This window comes from Spea bombifrons, chromosome 8 (genome assembly GCF_027358695.1).
Source record: "Spea bombifrons isolate aSpeBom1 chromosome 8, aSpeBom1.2.pri, whole genome shotgun sequence".
Classification (NCBI taxonomy): Eukaryota; Metazoa; Chordata; class Amphibia; order Anura; family Pelobatidae; genus Spea; species Spea bombifrons.
In genome coordinates this window covers 9,624,995-9,646,724 of record NC_071094.1, presented here as the reverse complement: position 1 = coordinate 9,646,724, position 21,730 = coordinate 9,624,995, and the positions used below count along the sequence as shown (strand labels likewise).

General features: G+C 40.1%; 1 protein-coding gene across 1 annotated transcript in view; it reads right to left on the bottom strand.

The window, feature by feature from the left end:
• Positions 1 to 5,083: 5,083 nt before the first annotated feature.
• Positions 5,084 to 21,730, bottom strand: part of MAPKAP1 (MAPK associated protein 1) — a 54,848-nt gene continuing 38,201 nt past the window's right edge. Inside the window, exons 9-12 of the mRNA XM_053473798.1 lie at positions 19,327 to 19,467; positions 14,293 to 14,430; positions 7,010 to 7,107; positions 5,084 to 5,631 (exon numbers count right to left, since the gene is read on the bottom strand). Coding sequence (XP_053329773.1) covers positions 5,512 to 5,631; positions 7,010 to 7,107; positions 14,293 to 14,430; positions 19,327 to 19,467 — 497 coding nt within the window. The 3' untranslated portion in view covers positions 5,084 to 5,511. The remainder of the gene's footprint in view (positions 5,632 to 7,009; positions 7,108 to 14,292; positions 14,431 to 19,326; positions 19,468 to 21,730) is intronic.

Here is a 21,730-nt window from a genome sequence, read left to right as displayed (position 1 = left end):
GACTTTAACAGTGGTACAGCATAACTGCCATCACTATATACTGAGCCAGACATTAACAGTGGTACAGCATAACTGCCATCACTATATACTGAGCCAGACATTGATGGTGGTACCGCATAACTGCTGTCACTATATACTGTGCCAGACATTGAAGGTGGTACAGCATAACTGTATCACTATATACTGAGCCAGGCACTGATGGTAGTACACAATCAGTGATGGGAGTTATTGTGTACCACCATCAGAGGGCCATCACACACATGATTCATGCATTCTCACAATGTTTCCTTATTTTTCCTGTTTTTTCCATACAGTGTATTTGTAGGTGCCATAAACAGATATACCCATAGAAATCAACAGGGGCGGACTGACCCATTGGGTACTCGAGGGTTGGGATGGGGTCTGCGGGAGCAGGGCCGGTCAGGGGGAGATAATGGATCTCTGCAGGAGAGGAGACAGAGACGCATTATCTCCCCCTAACCGGCTTTAAATAGGAAACATTTGGGTAATTTGCTCATCCTGCATCACAACCAGAAGTTACTTATGAGGCTCATTATTACAAGTCCCCTTCTTCTTCTTCTTCTGGTTTATATTTAACAATGTTTACTGCATTTTTGTATATTTAAAGTTTGAATTAATTAGATATTTTTCCAAGCATGTGTCATATGGGACACAAGTCTTAAACCGACCCATCCTCAATGTACAACTTGGACCTAAATTATGAATATTTACTATTTTATGTCATGTTGTTTATTCCTCAGTCATTTGGATGAATAAGCCCTACAGACCATATCGGGACCAAGTAATAACTCTCTTCCATCAGATAAATAAGAAGCTGTGATGTATATGCTCATATAGCATTTAGTTTTGTGTGCTTCAATTGACAGTAGAAAGTGATAACAACAGGTTAAGATGATGCATTCAAGGGCAAGTGGGCACTTACTTTGGTTTATTTCACGCATAGTGTGACACCAAATTATTGTCTTGCTTTTATAAGAAAGAAATAGATCTTCCAGTAGAAAAATGGGTTTCTGTAAAGAGGAATTGCAGATCAAATCCTAAAATAAATTAAATACATCAAGTAACTTAAATTTGAGTTAAAAATCCATTTTTTAATATATATATTTCCTATAGATTGATAAGACTAAGCAGCAAATCACTGTTCTGATCCGAGGAAGATACAGAAGAGACACATGTTGTGTTATAAGGTCCTAGTTCAGCTCCGATTCTCCGAGCCTTTGCCCCTTGCAGTTGGATTCGGCCACAAACCCAGTGTCTTACTGTCTCTACCACAACCCCTGAACCCTGACTGATTTAAAGAGAAGTGGACTAATATCAGCCATAATTCTGCATTCAACTCCACTTAAAGCAAATCTTGTTAAAAGTACGTTAACTAATTTCAGGTGTTTTCAGGGCTTAACTTGTATAAGCACTATCTATATACATCTCACTATCTTCATATAGATATGCCATTGGAAATTGACATTTAACAGCATCTACATACGTTTTAGGCATGCAGAGGGTGAATTTAGCTGCTGCTGTTCTGATTGGGTTAGCACTAGGAGCCCAATGGCATTGTGACATTGTGAGATGACAAGTGATGTAGCCTGTGTGTATATGTGTGCTTTGCTACCCACTACTCAGTGTATATATATATATATATATATATATATATATATATATATACACTGTATATATCTGCCTATAGGGATCATTGAAGTCCCTGTCCTCTAGGTGAAGTCTGTGGTGAGTGCTTCAGGGTCACGGTGATTGTGACAATAGGTAGGCAGAATATAAAGGAACACAGAAGAAGGTCCCCATGCAAGCATACGGAGTCCCGAGAATGTATATATCGTGGTATAGATCTATCCTTCTTTCTAGAGGGAGCTGTTGCCTTTGCACGTTGAAGTGTAACGAAATTAATAACTGAACTACCTATAACGTGTGCTTGTTTCTCACTCAGTGTATGGTATTTACCATTTGTCTAGAAGAAAACCTAAGAAGGTTGCAGAAGTGCTGATATTCCATTCTATGTAACACTCGTATCAGTGATGGAATGGGATAGAAAATGTGTGCAGTAGGTTTTGGCCAGGTCCTTACGCAGTGGTCCACTTGGGTCCCAGTGTCCTGTATGATTAGTTTGAGTTACGATCCCCAAGATCACCATTTCCGCATACTAGCTCAGAATAAAGATTACTGTGATCTGTTTTCACAATCTCCCTTCAAATGAAGTATGGTACAGACCATCTTATAACCCTGATTGGGTTTCCACATCCCGGGCTTCATTCAATACACATGTTTTTCCAAAGTGTAGAGACAGAATTACCCCAGGGGTGCTTGTGTTGTATTCTTTGGGTAAGTTCTGCTGTGAGAGCTGCTGTCTGAAGTCTTAATTAGTTGCACAGAGAAGTGTTGCGCTTAGTTAAGTTCCAGGTTTGCTAATTACCAGGTAGCAGTGTAATTTTGTTTTTTCCCCACGAGGGCAATGGGATACAGGGCTCTGCATTTAGCTGATTCTCAAGGATAACGGTGGTCTCCGGCACACTACGAACTGCATGTGTCAGACTAATTATCACTGCAAAAATGCATTCCCCTAAATTTACCTCTTCTTTATGAGTTTAAGATTACATTAGATGTCACCTGTACCTCTAGGACAGGTTCACAACTTGTACGTAGAAGCAGTCCTAGAAATTCAAGAACTCTGTTTAGAAACAGCAATGCTATTAATAAGCGAAGTCTCTTTGTATCGTTTGTTTTACGCTTCATTAGATATTAGTTATAACTTATTATGAGAAAAGGCTTTGACACTTGGCACCTTAGTCTGCCCCTTTATCCCAATGGTACAAGTACATGATGTACCCGCTTGGACTTACAGCCAGCAGACCCCAATCTCCCAGAAATCTCATTAGTTTGCTGAGCAATTCTTTACCGTAATGAAAACAATAGCTTGCAGTAAGTACTAAATCAATCCTAATCCCATTCATTTTTTTTTTGCATAACTCATGTCTTGTGCTTTATTCCGACCGTGTGTAAATGAACCCATTTATTTACAAAGGGGTTTATAGGCAGTTAACCCTATCAATGACAGATGTGCCAGTTAGTTTGTCATCAAGCGTTACATAAGGCAAACATGTGATTTTTGTTTTAGACTGCATTACTCCGCAGAACTCTCATCTTTATGCCAAGAGCAGATACGTTTTTCCGGGTTTATGCGGGAAATCTGAATTGTTTGCTGTGAGACCCACAAGAATGTTTATTGCTTTTCTATAACAAATCTACAATGTAATATTATAGTTATGTTTGGTGTTTTTCATTTTTTTCTCATATGGTACCAGACTAATTGACCCATTCTCCTCCACAAATGGCAAGATGGTGGTGAGATGTTCCTAAGGGATCCTCTGCAGGATTATATTACCTGAGTTACCCTGCTGGGAGGCTGTTTCACTCATCTACCATCCTCACAGTAAAGTAAGTAACTGAGAGACTATTTGTGAATATGCTAGAGGTGTGCAGGCTTCAATTGTCAGTTCTATGATGGCCAACCCTGGTGGATAAACTCCAAGGGGGTAATAGTTGCGGGATGGATTCCATTTCAGTGACCAAGGAACCTCATGCCAATACCAAAGTTTAAAGGCTCTTTCCAGGGGTCGGCACCAACATTTCTCATGGTGGACATTAATTGGGGTCTGTGGTGGCTAATTTAATGATGTTCTATGTACACACAAACCTTGCCATGGACACTGCTTTCCTTGTACAGACACTTTGCTTATCCCTGGCCTCTTTCCAATCGAGATGAGACACCTGATCAGTCAGTTTTAATTGAAGAGATAAATAGTTTACATGAGTGTGTGTGTTACGATTAGCTTTGGCATTACATTCCCTTAGAGGTTTGGTGTCTTTGTGGTCTACTCATATCTTGTTAATATTTATTTTCTGCTGTTCATTTTAGACTAGGCATCTGGCTATTAAGGCCGGTAGCCTGTCTCACATAAGGAGGTAGTTGACTGGTTCATATAGTACTGCGCAATGGCAGTCCTTGATAACTGCAAACAAGTCACAATGTTTGGACACAAGCATCTCAATTATATATATATTATATAGATACTAAACTACTTGTCTTCAGGCAGGGATACACAGAATACCCTTCCTGTTTGCAGCCCTTCTGGACTTGAGGGCATTCTTGATCTAATAAGTGTAATCCATGTAGAAGACTCATGGTTGGGTTAGAATAATTTGCATATCATTATTTCTCTGTTTTCTTATGCAACAAACCTCCAGCAGTGCCAGCATATGACCCATAAGGATGTTTGTGTGTTACTATTCATTGTAGATTTGGGTCCATGTAAAGTGGAGGAATGCAGTGCACTCTCTATCAACGTTCCCTCCCATCACTTGGGTATCTGCCCAACTTTACTACCACACAAAGGGGGCTATTCAATAACGAAAGAAACGTTGATCATTCCAACACCCTGATATACCTTAAGTATGCGTCTCCTGCATAAAGTGCTGAGTTAGCTCTGCATAATACGTAAGAAATGCAGGGAACCATGATTTAACCGTGCATTATTCAGATAGAAGCCCACTGGTGTTTGACCTTGATACTGTATAGTGTTGTCAAGGAGTTTCCTTTTGACTTTCCTACAAACTTCCTCTTTAGTTAATAGACCCCAAAGTATTACTACTCTACTTAACTTTAGTTAAGGACCGGGACGCTCTGGGGAGCGATCACGTGGGGCCCCTGGAGCATTACAGCAGCACTGTTCAAGCGAAGTAAGAGGCCTTTGATAGCTTTTTAAGCTCACTGAATGCCACGATGTGCCAGACATGTCAATGGTCGTTAATCGACCGTTTTTTGTGACATGCGTGACACTCATTAGTGGTTGAAGAGTTAAACCTAGAGTAAACTAAGATTATACCAACACTTATGATTTTCAAGTAGTACACAGCTGTGTAAGTTACATTTGATGCAATCTGCCCTTGAGAAGAATGATTCATACCAAGCATTTGACAATACACAATGTCACTTGGTACACGAAAGCAGTGTAGGAGTTTTCAGATAGTTTTGGAATGAATTGATGGGATCTCAGACAGGTACACGTTCCTACTTACTTTATTATAGAAATCCAATTCTATAACAGCCCAAGTCTTTACACCAGTTTCAATGGCTTACCAGTAAAAAAAAGTGTGGGTATGATGGGCTGAATTCCAGCATATCCACCTGTATACGATTATTCAGAGGCTGATCCTTTTGAGGCGACAGACGTAAGATTACCTGCGTATCACATCTGTGTGTGACAGCAGCAAGGAAAAGCAGTGGGATGTTTATTGGAAAAATCCTCAATACAGGAAAGGGTTAAAATTTGACTTTGGGTTGTACATGTCGCTCCGTCGCCATAATCAGATTCGTGACTGACGTTTCCGTGTGTCCTTAGAGAGCGCAGGTAGCATGAGACTACACTGCCTGAGGGGTCTGGAGTCCTGTATGCCCACCTCAGGGCCCAGCTTGTCCTTCTAGCCTGCCTTCTTCTCCTTTTGGAAGCTGAAGCTGGTTCTTCTAGTGAGTTTCCTTTGTTTCTGGGCAAAATAATCTGCTCGGGCTGTACTGGCCCGTGACTCCAGGATGTAATTAACCTATACAAGAGAAAAACAAATATGTCACAAGTACTCACATAAAAAGGGGGAGTAAGAGAAGTGCCATTTCATAAGAAGCTGAAGAAATGATGCATTGCAGTGTCGATGGAAAGTCAGATGTTCCGTTATGGGGACAGTAATACAAACGTCACTAAAATTGCACAAAATAACCAGTATGACTTCTTAAATGTAACAACCCAGTACTGCTTTATTTTTTATAGTAACAATTACCTTTTTGAGAACAGCAGGGCTTAGGATAATTCTACATAATTTGGAAGATCACAAATGGCTACATTTTAGAGAACATTTGCAAAATATCAAGCTAATGCATACATACTTCTAAGAAAGTTTGGTAAAGATGATACCTTTATTGGCTAACCGACATATAATGGATTGCAAGCTTATGAGACGATTTAGGTCTCTTCTTTAGGCATGCCAATAATAAGGTATCATCTTTACTAAATTTGCTTTCTCTCTTTCAAGGGCTAACACGGTACAAATCTATACCTATATGCATCCTATAAAAGAAAATATATCACAAGAACCCTTCAACCTGCCTTAGTTCCACTTCCTATGAATTGAAGATGTCTTTTTGTATCTACATGGAGGAGTGACTTTACCACCACTTCTACTCACCACCGCTGGCCTCCTCAATCCCAGAGGAGGAAAAAAAGAGCAGTAACTGAACCATTAACCGAAAATGTTAAACATTATCTCAAAAACCTTGCATCTTTCTCTGATATCAATAAACAAACCCAATGGGTGGCACCATCACTTATGATGCTGCCTGCATTTTCTGAAGACACCAACACCTTTTAACACATGGTTCAGTTGAATCGTGATATTAAGCGTCAGTCTCGTAGCTCATACATCTCCTTAAGGACAAAAATACATATTGGTATGGGATGTAATTTTAGGTCAATAAAACATAAAGACATCTAATAGACACTTATATTAGTTATAACGCTAACATACATTTAAGGGTACAATTTCCATGACAGATTCCCTTTAACTACACAGATAATGAAGGCAGTTTTATGCTGGCTATTAATATCGTCAGAGTGCATCTAAAAGCTGTAATTAACCATTCGATTAGGTCTGTTACTAATTATCCCGGCTGCTGTATACACATGAAGTTAACATTCCGCCTGCTTGGATCACATTAGCCGCTGAAAGACTTTCGATAACGAGTATCATTCCCCGTATTAGTCCAGGCAGCCTGTGCAATAATACTTTACATAGAATTCAGCTACAAGGACCAAGTTTGGCTTGTTAGAGAGAATAACTGTGAACTGTCTTCTTCATTTGCTTTTAGCAGAATGTAAGAAGAGGGCAAAGTAGTAAAGGTTCTTTTGAAATCGGCCACATTAATACCAACCTTTAGCACAATCTCGTTGACCGTGGCAGCATCAGACTCAAAGTATAGGTGTTTGTAGTCGTGGTTACTCAAGTAGGTGAGCTTGAACATTGCATGGCCTGGTGAAGACAACAAATTGTTAAACGAGTGCTCACTATCACAATAAATACTATTTGTGAGCGTTCTATCCACAGTACCAAAATGTAGCTGTTTACAGACATATTATCAGTGTTCACTATTTTCATCAATATACTGCAACATTAAATCTATATCGAAAAAAATGGAAAACCTTGATTGGTCAACACCCGGCAGTTCTCTTTTATCTTGACACTGAATGCAAGTCAAAGCAATCGTCTAATAAAAGGCGTGAAATATGCACTTTGTAATTCTTAACAAATTCTGGGCCTCAACCACCAAACATTATCGCAACAAAATGTGCTGGTTTCCTGGGTGTACTTTATCCCCATATACGGAAGGTACTTTGGTTACCCCCCAAGCCCACAATTCTTCTTAAAATTAGTTCATCTCAATCTTCTTCTCTTCATAGTGGCTTCTCAAGAGTCCCTCCACCCTCTCTCCAATCCTTGATTTTCTCTCTCAGATGATGATGGGGATACACTCTCTGCAAATCCATTGAAAATTTAGCCAGGCAAAGTCGCCATGGGTCTATGATGGATCATTAAGATTAAATAACCCCACAATGGCATTAATATGCTTAAGAATGGAACCTGTAGACACATCACCAATGGCCACTTGTCTAAAAACCAAAAATAGTGGCACTGTTGGTCAGAAGGAACTGCTGCTGTTTTAGTCTCCTGTTTTTTCAGGGACTTGGGGAGCATTCCCTTCTGCTCTTCAGTAACCCTGTTCCTTTCTACTGTATAATTACTTGCCCTGATTACACAAGCCAGTACTCATTATCAGCGTATAGATATTTCTTGTGCTTGTACAAAGCTTTATATTCTTTTTCAGCATTATAATGATTTATATGTTAACTTGAGCTGGAAAAGTTGGAATTTCTGCAAACACAATCCCCCACCCCCTCCCCACTATGTTTTATTATATTTTGCAATCTCTGAACACAGTACATTTTTCCCAGAATAGTAATTAAACATCTTTAGAACACATTAATCTTTATCCATTAATATGCCTAATGATTTAAAGAGGGGGGAACAAATATATAACTTCTTTAAATCATTCCACAAATTAAACTTTGGTTGCTTCATATTTTTTCGGCTGCCTGAAGCAGGCTAATCTGTTTCTGCTGCGTAGTGTAATCAGGAGGATATGTGAGGGTTTACCGCGAACAAACTCTGTGCATTGAACGTCCTTCACAAATATCTATATATTCGCCCTGTCTTTTCCACTTTAATGCTAAATCGTGTTCCCAAGCAGAAACTGAAGCTAGATTATATATCAGAGTAAGGCTTGACACGTCTGCTGTACATGCAAGAGACAGCCACACAACGCAGGAGGTTCCATACTACTACCTCAGAATCACATGGCACTGGGATCCACCTTGCGCCAGCGCATACTAGGGAAGAAACCAGTTGCTGGCCACACGAACCAGTTAAGTATAGAGCCAGTTTGTGCGATCAGCAACTGTAAGACACCATGATGCAATTGATAGTCAACATGGTGGCCTGGCTGTTATGTTTCCTCAAGCATTAATGGCTTCACTATGCATTATGAAGAACATACACTAACAAGCTTCTGGGTAAGACATCTTGCTAATTTACCTAAGCATTATACAAGACCAGGCAAGCAGAAGCTCACTTGGGTTGGACCTTCATAATGTATATTGAAATCACGGTGCTGAAACACAATACTTCTCCAACATGGAGTCTCTACTCTACTCTACTCATCAAGACTTATAGGTTTCTCGAACATACGCAGCGACATAATTTAACACACTTCATTGTTTAGGCCTTCTTTACGACTGAGAATACACTGAGCGCATCACGAACACCGTGGCAGCTCTGTTGAAATATTTCACGATTTATAAGAAATCCACACCTCTCCTGGACAGTACAGAGATTATCTCGTCACATTACTGCACAGTTATAAAATCACTGCCTATTTTATCAGCTGTTGTGACAGACTGACAGCTGGAGCCACATTGCAGCACATCTTACGTGTCAGGGCCCAAACCTGCTAACACATCCCATTATCTTAATAAGGACGAGTTGTGACTTTCCTCATGGTTTATCCTAAATGTTTGTTTCAGTGAAGGACCGTTTCACTGGATTCAACCTGAGGCAATAGAGGACAGATGGGGTGAAAGGAGGACAAGTAATAAAACTTAGATGAGGGTAGAAGGAAACCAATAATGAAGAAAAAATGAGAAAGGTGGAAAGCACCAGAAATTAAAGAGGCAGACAAGTGTCTGACAAGGGGTAGAGGAGTATTTTGATACAATAGCATCGAAGAAAATGGGGAGACGCAGTAAAATAAAAGTGCGTAGACTGGAAAATAGTTCATGGGCAACATCACCTTTATATAGCATGTTTCCAGTCCTTATTGTCACCAGATGGGCACAAATCTATGTCATTCTTATCCAAGCATGATCGCCTTGCAACACTCATAGTATGCAATTGTTGTGATATGGAAACTACAATAGCATACATAAATCCGAGGTAATGCACTTTGGAGAAAACGGAGGAGGCATTACAATTTTCCAAAAAATGGCCATTTCATGGAAAACTTTTGCGGCTGAGATGGTGGAAACCAAATTCAACAACATTTATGCATGTTCTTAAATGGGAAAAAAAATCCCCCCAAAAAAATCAAGCTTGAGAAAAAAAATGTAAATATAGCAGAGGTCCCTCTAGCAGAAAAAAGTCTAAATGTTCCAAACTTAGAATGTACTTGAGAACTGCAAGATATTACTAGGTTACACTATAACTGCTGCTCAGTTTGATGCAACATGAAAAGATTCAATTTGCAAAAGGGCACCACTCGTATTTACATGATAGCAATTCAGACTGAGACTGTGATGTGGTGCAAACGGATCTGGCTGCGGAGACATGCCAGGAAATCCTCTGACCTTTTACATATAGCTAATTAAAAATAAATTACCGCCATTCACATGTGAGACACCAGAACAGCTAGTTTTATACATGAATACTTCAAATGCTTTTGATAACTGTTTTTAAACTTTTCCTGTACCTGGAAGATTATCCTTATCTTGAAAATGTGTTTGGGAAATGCAAAGAAAAAAACCCTGGGTCTTGGGGAGAAGATAAAAAGAGCCTTATACACAAAGTAGTTTAATATGGCATTGGAGGCATACATGCCAATATATAATTATATATATACACACACATACACCAATCAGCCATAAAATGATGACCACCTGCCTATTATTGTGCCCTTTTTGCCAGCAAAACAGCCCTGACCCGAGGCAAGGACTCCACTAGACCTCTGAAGGTGTGCTGTGGTATCTGGAACCAAGCATTAGCAGCAGATTCTTTAAGTCCTCTAAATTGCGAGGTGGGGCCTCCATGGATGCATCCTGGTGCCGCGTGTTCTCCAGGTAAGCGACGCACCCGGCCATCCACGTGATGTAAAAGAAAACGTGATTCATCAGACCAGCCACCTTCTTCCATGGCTCTGTGGTCCAGTTCTTATGCCCACATGTCCATTGTAGGGGATTTCAGCAGTGGACAGGGGTCAGGCACCCTGACTGATCTGCGGCTACGCAGCCCCATACGCAACAAACTCTGATACACTGTGTGTTCCGACACCTTTCTGTCAGAACCAGCATTAACTGTTTCAGCAATTTGAGCTACAGGAGCCCGTCTGTTGGATTTGACCACACGGGCCAGCTTTCGTCCCCACGTGCATCAATAAGCCTTGGCCACCTACCCATGACCCATGTTGCCGGTTCATCGCTTTTCCTTCCTACTGACCACTGCAGATCGGAAACACCCCACAAGAGATGTGGGACAACTAGTCCCAGGACACTTGGTGTAATAACAGTATATGAAAAACTCACCGTTCTCCAGAATATTTAACAGTAACATAGAGCTAGAGTTGGAAATTGCATTATTGTACAGAAAAAAACCCACTGCTTATGCAAAGTAAGCAGTCTGTCTACATTTTATCTAATATATATTAATGTATGTAACATCATTTTTGTGTCTCTGACCGTGTTCATTATGATTCAGTGTCCCCATTCTTTTTGTGTCTCGGTGTGTATTATCTGTGTTTCTTGATGCGTCCCTGTACATATGTCTGTTTGGGTGTATGTGTGCAGTGAACGGCATAGAGACACCTCTTTGGCAAGAGACATCAATCAAACTGTCACAGTGCGTGACAGCTGCCGACAGAAGGCAGGGGTTAGAGGTTACAGGATAAAGAAAGGAAGAAAGAGGGAGAAAGCTGTACTACCCCCTCCACACGCACTTCACTGGGACAGGCAATGGTAGTGGCCTGATATCTGCTGTCTTCATCAATCTTCTTGCCACCTCCTCCTGCTTGGCCGTGTGGAACTTCTGCATACAGACGTATAACAGGAGGGGCTGGCAGCCAATCATTGACTGGTACATGACAGGGTATCGGAAGGAACATGAATCCTCTTCCCTTCCCATAAAAAAGCATTATGGGGAGAGGAGACAGAGACGACAAGCATAGTTTCTGGATCAGAAGTATCCGGCTTTCTGTTGTTGGCTCTTGTTGTGCATACCTCAACGTCTCTCTCTTTAGGAGAACATTTGGTGGACAAATCTTAGGGTTCTACAGCCCTAAAACTTACAAAACGATATAAATATAGATTTCATCTTGGGAACGTCTTTTCAACAGCCAGTAGATAAAGGTCTTGGTAAAGCTTTGTCCCCCAAGCCATGGCTGTCCCCAATAGCCCCATAAACAAAGGTGTCCCACTTTGGCAGTTTGAAGTTTTGGCAGGTATGCTGGTGGGTTCACAGCTAAAACCACCTATTATATTCATATGTAATCTTTTAAAATAATACACGCTATTGCATCCATAATGATTCACTTCAGGAGTTATTTGCTGCATAGTATAACCAAAACAAACTCCTTTGGAAGACCAAAGACTATTTAATGCTGCCATCTTAAAATGTCTGCTGAAAGCAGAGTTGCTCTACAGAAGGAACCTCTCAAAGAATTCTCTTTCCTATCTCTTGGTTGACTAACTGTGACAATATCAACAGATTTAAGCTGGACATTTCAGCACGTCTGTTGCTATCCCAGATGGCGGAGATGTTTTTAATGGATGAACTCTCACAGCTGCATTTAACCCCTGCACAGCAGAGGCAGCCAGTGAAGAAATTTGATGGAGTTAGATGCTAGATAACACACATAACGCTAGGCCATCTTTTTTGGGGGATACAAAGTCATTATGTAGCACTTTCAATTTCATTCTATTTCCAAGGCAGATAGCCTAGCTTGTCAGAGGCACGGAAGGAATAAGAGAGGATGCTGATTGATTTACTCAGGAGAGCGGGACTCACAGGGGTGAGTAATAGTGTGAGTTTGGAAGGGCTAATGTTTCGGCAGTAGTCATTCTGAGGCCGGTAGCCTGATGCAATCACATTATTATCATATACACTTAATAACTCCTCTCCGCATAGCCTAGCATCTCTAAAGCATATGCTGCCATACTAGAGTAAATATTATTTATATTATTAGAATATTATACATGCCTAAACCTGCAGGAACAAGCAATATAAAATAGATTGTAAGGTCACAAGAGCACAGCCCTTTGTACCAGTCTGCCTTATAGTGCCGATTTTGTATTATGTCAATTATAATGTTATTGTTAATTTTAACTCTCCCTTATTGTAATAGCGCTATGGAATCTGTAGGCGCTCCATAAATAAGCACAAAATACTGAAAAAAAGAAGATACGTCACTTTTTGATTGCTTACACATGGTTACATGGACTCTCTCTCATTGGTATAGGCCAGCTGATTTACACATGGGATTGCATGAATCTGATCTTAAATATATAACACACGCTTATACAAAGAAATGATGGCCACATAGTGATAGAACATATTCTTTACAAGAACACACAATTCTAAATTCATTTTCATTTGTCTTGTAACTGCTGGGGCATATTAATATAATACATTGAATGTCCCAGCGCATGTAGCGCTAACCCCATAATGTCACATCACGGAACATCACTTGCTGTAGAAAATAATGTTGTGGGAAGCATCTTTCTGACTGTCATTAACATAAAAAAATATATAAAGTCAACAGAGTATTATCAAAGAAACTTTCTATTATCATAGCGAGGCAAAAAGTTTGGAAACGCAGAGAAAAACGTGACCTTGCCGGACAAAGAACGCACAAAAATGCCGTGGCTGCCTTATAAATTAGATGGGGACAGTCCCAGCACGAGAACAATCTCTTACCGGACTGACATCTTCATTCTGACAGCCATACAATTAACCCTGGTCTTCCTGTGTTTGGCTGCATGCATTAATACAATTTATAATATCACCCGGCGCTAGATAGGCTAAGCTTGTGTTACTAGAGATAAAACACAGAAAAAAAGGATATATTGCACAAGTCTGAGCTCTTATCTATTCCCCATCCTCTCCTCCTCTCTCATAATTCATTCAAGAAGGACCCCAGGAATCATTTTTTTGATGTAAGCTGTGCAGTAAGACATACATCACTGGCCGATAATAATCACGCTCAAAACTTGTGGAACTGTGAGTCTGGAAACAAGCGGCGATAATGCTCAGCACCCCCTCAACATTTTCATGTATTCGGGTTTTTTTTAAAATAAATAAACTTTGCTGATCAAAGGTATCTCGCATGTAGCTCGTGAGCCTAAAAAACAGTGACATTAAATGCACAAACATAAAATAGAATGATCCAGTTTAGGAGAGGTATTCATATTTTTACGCTCTTCTTGCTGACGGGTGCTTGGGCTGATCTGGGGTTGCCGTATACACCGCTAACCACTGTAGTGATGTCATAAGACTGCAGCTTTTTCTTGAAAATTTCCAACCTAATGCCATATACCCTTTTTTAAATAAATACAGTAGGAGCTTAAAGTGTTACACAGGTCATTGGCATTGACCAAGAGGGACTGACCATGTCCAATCTCATTAACCTGCATGTAATGCATTTACGTTAAAGTAAAAATAACAATTAAAAAAATAAACTGAGGGTGATGGCCTATATATCAGAGCACCCCAAACACCAGCCTGGAACAATGGCATCTTAATGTGTAGATTAGCAACAAGGCACCCACAATATAAACTCATAAACAAGATCATAGAGTAGAACGTATGCAGGGATATGTCTTATGTCACGTCACTTACTAGGACTTTTTTCTTCCGCAAGGTCGCATGCACACAGCAGGTCAGAATCAATGGAGATCGGCTTTTGTTTAATCCAGAACTTGGTGCTGGTTTTCTGATTGGTCACTGGGTCAATCTCAACCTTCTCACCAGAGATTCCTGTAAAGACAGACGGAAGCTGTAATAAATTCCACAGACTCAAATATTTTATGCCCAAGTAATCTTAACAAAGTTAAGCCTATGGCCTGCTACAAACTTGGGGTATGCAGATATGATCAAGCATAATCTCTCACCAGACACAGCTTTTATGTGTCAACAAACATTATGAAGTCCAAATATATACTATAAAGATACTAAGAATGTGTACATACCCTCATACACTATTAAAAATAAAAGCAGCATATGCTCCGCATCAGGAGTAAGATGAGGAATAGTAAACAATGATAAACAATATGAAACCTATTCAGTTAAACTGACATACCAATGATTTAAACCTATATCTATAGCTCTGTGAAAAAGTATTTGCCCCTTCCAGATTTGTTAAATGTTTGCTTATTTGTCACATTTCAATGTTTCAAATCATCCAACTAACTGTAATATAAGACAATGATCATTTCATTTATTGAAAGTAAAGAATTAGTCAAAACCTTTATTACCCATGTGAAAAAAGTAATTGCCCCCCTAAACCTAAAACCTAATATATGAGTGTGGAGGAATTTTGGCCCGCTCATCTAAACATTAAAATTTAAACAATTCTGCCAGGTTGGAGGGTTTTCGAGCACAGACTGCGGTTCTAAGGTCATGCCACAGTATCTCAATCACATTCAAGTCAGAACTTTGACTAGGTCTCTCCAAAGCCTTCATTTTGTTTTCTGCGAGGCTTTCAGAGGTGAACTTGCTTGTGTGCTTCGGATCATTCTCCTGCTGTATAACGCAACTGCACTTGAACTTAAGGTCACAACCTGATGGCTGGATATTCTTCAGGATTTTCTGGTATGGAGAGCATGGTTCCATAAATTAGGCAAGTCACACCCAGGTCCCGAAGCAGCTCCATACCATAACACTATCACCACTGTGTAGTTACTGCTGTTCCGATGTTCTTATTATTCTCATATGTAATTCTGTGTTAGTTTTATGCCAGATGCAACATGCCCCATGTCTTCCAAAAAGTTCCACTTTTGACTAATCAGTCCATAGAGTATTATCCCAAAAGTCTTGGGGGGCCATCGAGAGGTTTTTTTGGCAAATGACAGTTGAATCTGTGTGTTCTTTTTGGTCAGCAGTGGTTTTTGCCTTGCAACTCTCTTATAGATTAGATTTTTGCAGTCTCTTTCTTATTGTGGAATCCTAAACACTGGTCTTAGCTGAGGAAAGTGAGGCCTGGAGTTCTTTAGATGATAGCATTGGTTCTTTTGTGACCTCCTCAATGAGTCGTTGGTAGGTCAGCCACTCCTAGGAAGGTTCACCACCGTTCCACGTTTCCTCTGTTTGTAGATAATGGGTCTCACTGTGGTTCACTCGAGTCCCAAAGCCTTGGAAATGGCTTTGTAGCCATTTCCAGATGCCAATGACTTTGGCATCATGTGCTGCTTTTTGAGACCTGTTACCCTACTTCACTTTACAAGAGAGGGTCTATCAAATACTTTTTTAAAGCACTGTAAAGTAAGTCTTGACAAAAAAGTTCTAATTCTTTAAAACCAAAGGAAAATGTATTAGTTTGCCCAATGATTTTCCTTCTTACTCCTCCTCAGGATTTCCTTACCTACATACATGTGTATATATAATATAAGCAGCTGTAAGAACCATATTTCTTTTTATTTAGGGGTATGTGGTTTTGTGGCTGACATTTTAATAAATCTCCAACATTAATGGTTTCCACGAGCTATTACGCTGACACACGTTTGTACGAACACTTTGTCTATCCCTCATTCTATCCTTGTTATAAGGTAAGACGATGAGTAGTAGGCCTTCCTCTTTACATTAAATGGTATTGATGTCTACAAACAGCAGCAGGGAGTGTATCCATTATGGCAGCAATACAGCGCACTGAACCTCTGTTTATGCATCATTAACGCTGTCTGTATCAAGGGAGGCAATAATGTACAGCTTAACCCTTGGGCAACAAAAGAGCCAAGGTCTGTTAATTTGATGGCCTCTCTCATGAAATATCACCAGGAATAGGGATATTATATAGTAGGTAAAAAAAAAACAACCAACCAAACAAACAAAAACAATAAGATAGCAAACTCTTCCAGATGAACAGATGATGCTGGAGATTTGAACCTGGAGTGATTTTTCGACAGTAGGCGAATACAAACCAGCAGTGACACCTAAAGTGGCTGCTGATTTATGGCCACAGTGAGTTTGGGCCTGCGTCCCCATGAATATTAGCACTACAAATCTGGGCCCATTTAGCAGAGAGAGCCTGGTACATACATCACCAGCTCCTGCTCCTAGCCAAGGTCACCATCAGAGCCATCAATCTTTCCAGCAAGGGGCAAGTGGGCCAGGCGTGGAGTTGTGCGAAGGGAAAAACAGCAGCTCCTGTCCCTCTCATCTGCCTTTTTATCATGTGAAGTGCGTGCAAACTTCTATTATTTTTATCTGCTGGGTAGTTCCAGCCTAGTCCATTTATTACTCCCTGTATCTTTATGAACGATGCCTCCACCTTATGAAGGGTTACTGGGGTCTGCTTTCTGCCAGTATACAGATGTACTGATTTAGTAACAAACCTGTTTATTTTCCTATATGTATGATATGTTGATAAAAATACACATCACTGAAAAACCCCAAAACCTTATTTAAGCCGCTGTGAGTGTTCAATCGCTGTATGTAAATGTGGTATATCTGGGACAGATGTCAGGCATTTCTAGTCTGTAACTAATTACACTTTTTACAGCATGAGGTGTATTTCAGTTGTTTTGTACAACAGGCAGAAGTGATTGTATAAAGCCATCTCCAAACACAATAAAATTAAAATCATTTTAATTTCCAGTAGAAACCTTTCCGCCGGCAATTTATGTGCCATCTGTAACCACTTAGAATGTTTTACAAAGACAATATTTTTGAAAACAATTGGTAAAAAATCTAAAGTTAAATAAGCCTGGCTGAAGTCCTTGGTCAGAAGATAAATAATAAGGTTAACGAGGTTAATCATAACTAATAGCACTGATGAATGGGGGAGCTGGGAACAGTGGTGATGCCACCAAGCCTGAGATAGGGTACTAACTTAGTGCCACCAGAGCTTGCCGCCGCATACTTAATTTAAGGTATAGGGGGCCACAGGGACATGCTATGGCCCATTCCAGCACTCACATTTAGCCAGCGGCATAAGTTACCTTGTGGTTTATCTCCCTTTCAACTGACTAAGAATAAGTGCTAACATTTCTCAATGAATGACTGTTAACTGTTTTGTCTTGCTAATTGGTGCTACCGATTAAAGACGTGCTAACAAAACTTAATTTGCAAGATTTTGAATATTTGTGATGGTTGCCCACTGGGGACAGGGCAGCAATTATGGCTCTAAATACTCTGGTGTTAGGCTGCTAACATTTGCTGCAGGTCAGCGCCGTTCAGTTGAGTTTATGCCAGATAGATGAGATGAAGAGAAATAAAAGCATCTTCAGTCTTGCCTATTGGGATGAGAGAATGGAGCATTCCCAGTCCACCATCTCACTGGGACTTTATGTTTCTTTTATTTTGTTGATGTAAACCTACAGGGAAGAGGTGATGCCGTGAAATGAACAGATGGAGACTGTTCTCATACCCATGAAAAACTTGCACGACATCTAAAGGGTTCAATCTGAAAACAAGAGGTTTACTCCAACCCAAAGGACATCGTCTGCACAGCTGCTGTTTAGCTGATGTCTCAATCTTAATGGTCCCAGTATGTAAATGGACAAACGCCTGCGCCAGTAAGGAAAGAGTACCCCAATATCCACTGTGTCAAATTGGGATTTTCTATGCAAGCAGTTTTATGCTGCTGTTTCTGTTTTCTGTGCGACTTGTCTACCTATTTCTATAGTATTTGTTAATAATATATTAATGTCATTTAGCTCATAACATATTTCATAATTTAGCATAATTACAGCTGATATGCTGTTTTCGTGGACTATTGTGAAGCATGGTCTAGTCCAATGATGATCCCCGGTACTGTTCTGTGCACCGTAGGCAGGGCCATTGCTGGAAATACTTCATACAGTCTCCCCGTCACTCAACAGCAACTCCCGCAGGCTCAATATATGATCAATAAAAGCGGCTGGCTGGAAATCAATAGCTCTTGTGAAGCAGATTTCCCAAATATAATTGTCCGTGTGTTTCTATATGACAGACGGGTCACTTTGACGGATTCTAGCTACATGGGTTTATTATAGAACTGTCCAGGGTTTCTTAAGAGATTTTTTTGTGCTCTACATGACATGAACAGTAAAATGACACACTGATGGTTAGGCAGGTATGAAAGAGGCAAGAGGGTTCCTTAGACACGTACTGCGTAATGTCTTGGAAATTCCATTATATCCCTTGTTTTGCCATTCTGGACAATGGTGCCAACACAATCTGTCCATTACAATTTGGAATTTATTTTTTTTGTTAACAGAATCTGCCACCATTGGATCGTTTATCTTAACAATGAGGAACCTAGCAATGTGTAGTAAGTGGTTTTTTTTTTTTTTTTTGTTTGTAAAGAAATAAACAAAAGGAAGAAAAAGAGGGAACACACAAAAAAGGGAGGGGGGGGAGTGGGAAGGGACGAGTTTCAGTTAACACATAAGAAAAAAACAACATACATCAAAGCCCTGGCCCAGCAGGACCACACACATGGTAATACATAAATATAAAGCCATAGCATTCCCAAAGTACCAAAGAATTTAAGCTAAAAGGGCCCGTGTCGAGGGATCAGCCACGAAGTGGGACCAATAAAACCATGTTCTCCCATGTCTTCCCTCGTGCCCCGTAGCTCTGGCCACCAACTCCTCCAGAACCTGCACAGAACCCACCTGCCTCACTAAACTAGTTGAAAGCTGATGAGGGTGGGAAGTGTCCAGTTAAACTCACCCAGCTGGACGTCTGTTGTGAACCTCAGCCGATGGATCATGCTGACTTTGAATGACTTGTAGTGGTGACTGCTCAGCATGTCCTGCACGGTGGCTATATCTATCTGGGTCTCTTCCTCTTGGGGTTCTTCACCTCGGGAACCTGTGTGCAAAAGGAGCTAGAGCTGTGAAATGAGATAAACACTTAGCAAACCAGTTAAAATAAAACATAATTTGCTCATTAGGTTGCCAAATAGGACATGGATGGACCATAACTGGTTCAGTGCAGGACGGTAAAGTTCTAGGTTCAGCGCTGGTGCAGAGACTGATGCATACAGACACAAACAGGGTTAGACAATCGGGAAGAAAGAAGCACCGAAGACAAACAAAACAGAATAAGTGATCTCATGTAGTCTTTTCTGGCAGCTAAGGAGTGAAATCAGTGATTTCCCTTATTGACAAATGATTTAGACACTGCATGGTTTTAACAACTTTTTCCCATAAAGCTGCCATTGTCCCCATTAACGACATCGTATATCCTTTACCAATACCCTATTTTTTTTTTCTTGCAAGCTATTAGTTATAATGAAGGTAACCACTCATTAAGCCAAAATGTCAATTACTTTAAAAATAAAGCGAAGGAATGCCAGACATTTTCTCCCTTTTTTATGATATTTTGGATTACTACCAATTTGAAAATGAGGGTTTCTGATGGATTTTTGTTTAAACATAGCCCCCACAATGCCAGAGCTGGGAGCCGGGAAATAATCAGTCAGATGCTTTTAAATAAAGTGCTGTATAAAATATAGCAGAAGCGGTGATTTAGCCTCCTACACAGACAGCCTGACATGCCGCTTACTACACCGGCTAATGCGGAGACCTAAAACCCGCAATCTCTGGATTTCAACGATAGATTAATGAAGACGTCATTGTTTTGTTTAAGTGGAAAATGCCTCGTGATGTGTGAGCAAATAAAGCAGCCTTTCTGTGCAGTATTAATTTTAACATCTATTTATACAGCGCCAATATATTCCGTGGTTCCAGACAGCTGGGGGTTATTAATTACAAACACAAACGGCTAACAAACAATAACAAAGATTAATACGGAATAATATTTAGGCTCTGTCCTCAGAACATTCACACCCGACGGAGACCTGTTGGCACAGATTTGGGAAAAGCGCGACTTGGTCTTGCCAAATGACGGGAAATCAGCGGATGCGGCTTTGTCTGAGGGCAGCTGAACAAATTTGGGGAGAAAATGGCAGAAATATCCCTTTTGCAGATTTTTTTTGTTCTAGTTGAAACATAGATTAAGTATTCTAGATTTCAAAAGAGAAAAGAGAAAGGGATCTAAGCATCTGATACTTTCCTAGTAGGCGTCTTCATTTTTTTGGTTACAACATGGTTGGTTTGGCACATCTCTATTGGTAATTGTTTAAAGTGTCTGCTCTTTTGTCCACCATGTACTTCCCGTAATTCTCATACCTGCTCGATTCCTGGAGACTCAGCCTGGGTTTTTTCCCTCATGCCCGTAGGGCACCACACCAGAAACACTTCAATAAATAAACCCCAATATTCTCAATATAATTATTACAGGGACACACATTAAGTTTTTATGGATTAGTGAAAAAATGTGTGAGGGCTAAAAAATTGAATAACTGCTCCTTTAATGTCCATGTCCAGTGTATATGTGCCATGCCCTACTTTACTACTCCCCGCATCCCTCTTAATTCAGACGTGTCCTATGATGAAGGTCCTCACCTGTTGCTGGATGTAGACACAGATACCAAGTTAATATCACATAGGCTCAATAATTTTAACTGTCTGGCACTTATCAATGTGCAACGAGAATTTCAACATGGGAGAACTTATAGTCCCACAGGAAAAATATATATATGTGTGTAAGTAAGTTTTTTTTGCCTTCTTTTGGATCAAGAGTAGGAAGCTTAGGTAGAAGGGTTGAACTTGATGGACTTAGGTCTTTTTTTCAGCCTTATGTACTATGTAACTAAAATCAACCCAACACGGATGTCACTCTTCTTCACAAACATATTTCCTGGGAAGTATGTATGCTATACAGTATACAAATGCATCAATGGTGGCCCTTAATAGACAGGACTCTAGGCAGGAAAAAAAAATGCGGCTTATCATTTTAATGTACTGGTATTTTGCTTAATGAAAATTCTTAATTGTAATTCAATTAATTACATACACCCAGTCCCTAGTCACATTTTCCAATAAGACACTAGCTTTTCAAACAGGTCTAAAGGCACTTAACCAATTTTAATATATTAAGACCAATTTCCCTTGAATACTAATTAGCTCTTAATGATAAGATGAGAAGGGGAGCGTCGTGGAAAGCAAGCGGCGGGATATAAAATTCAATTAGCCGTGGAGCGGACGTACTTCTGCACAACTTGCATTTT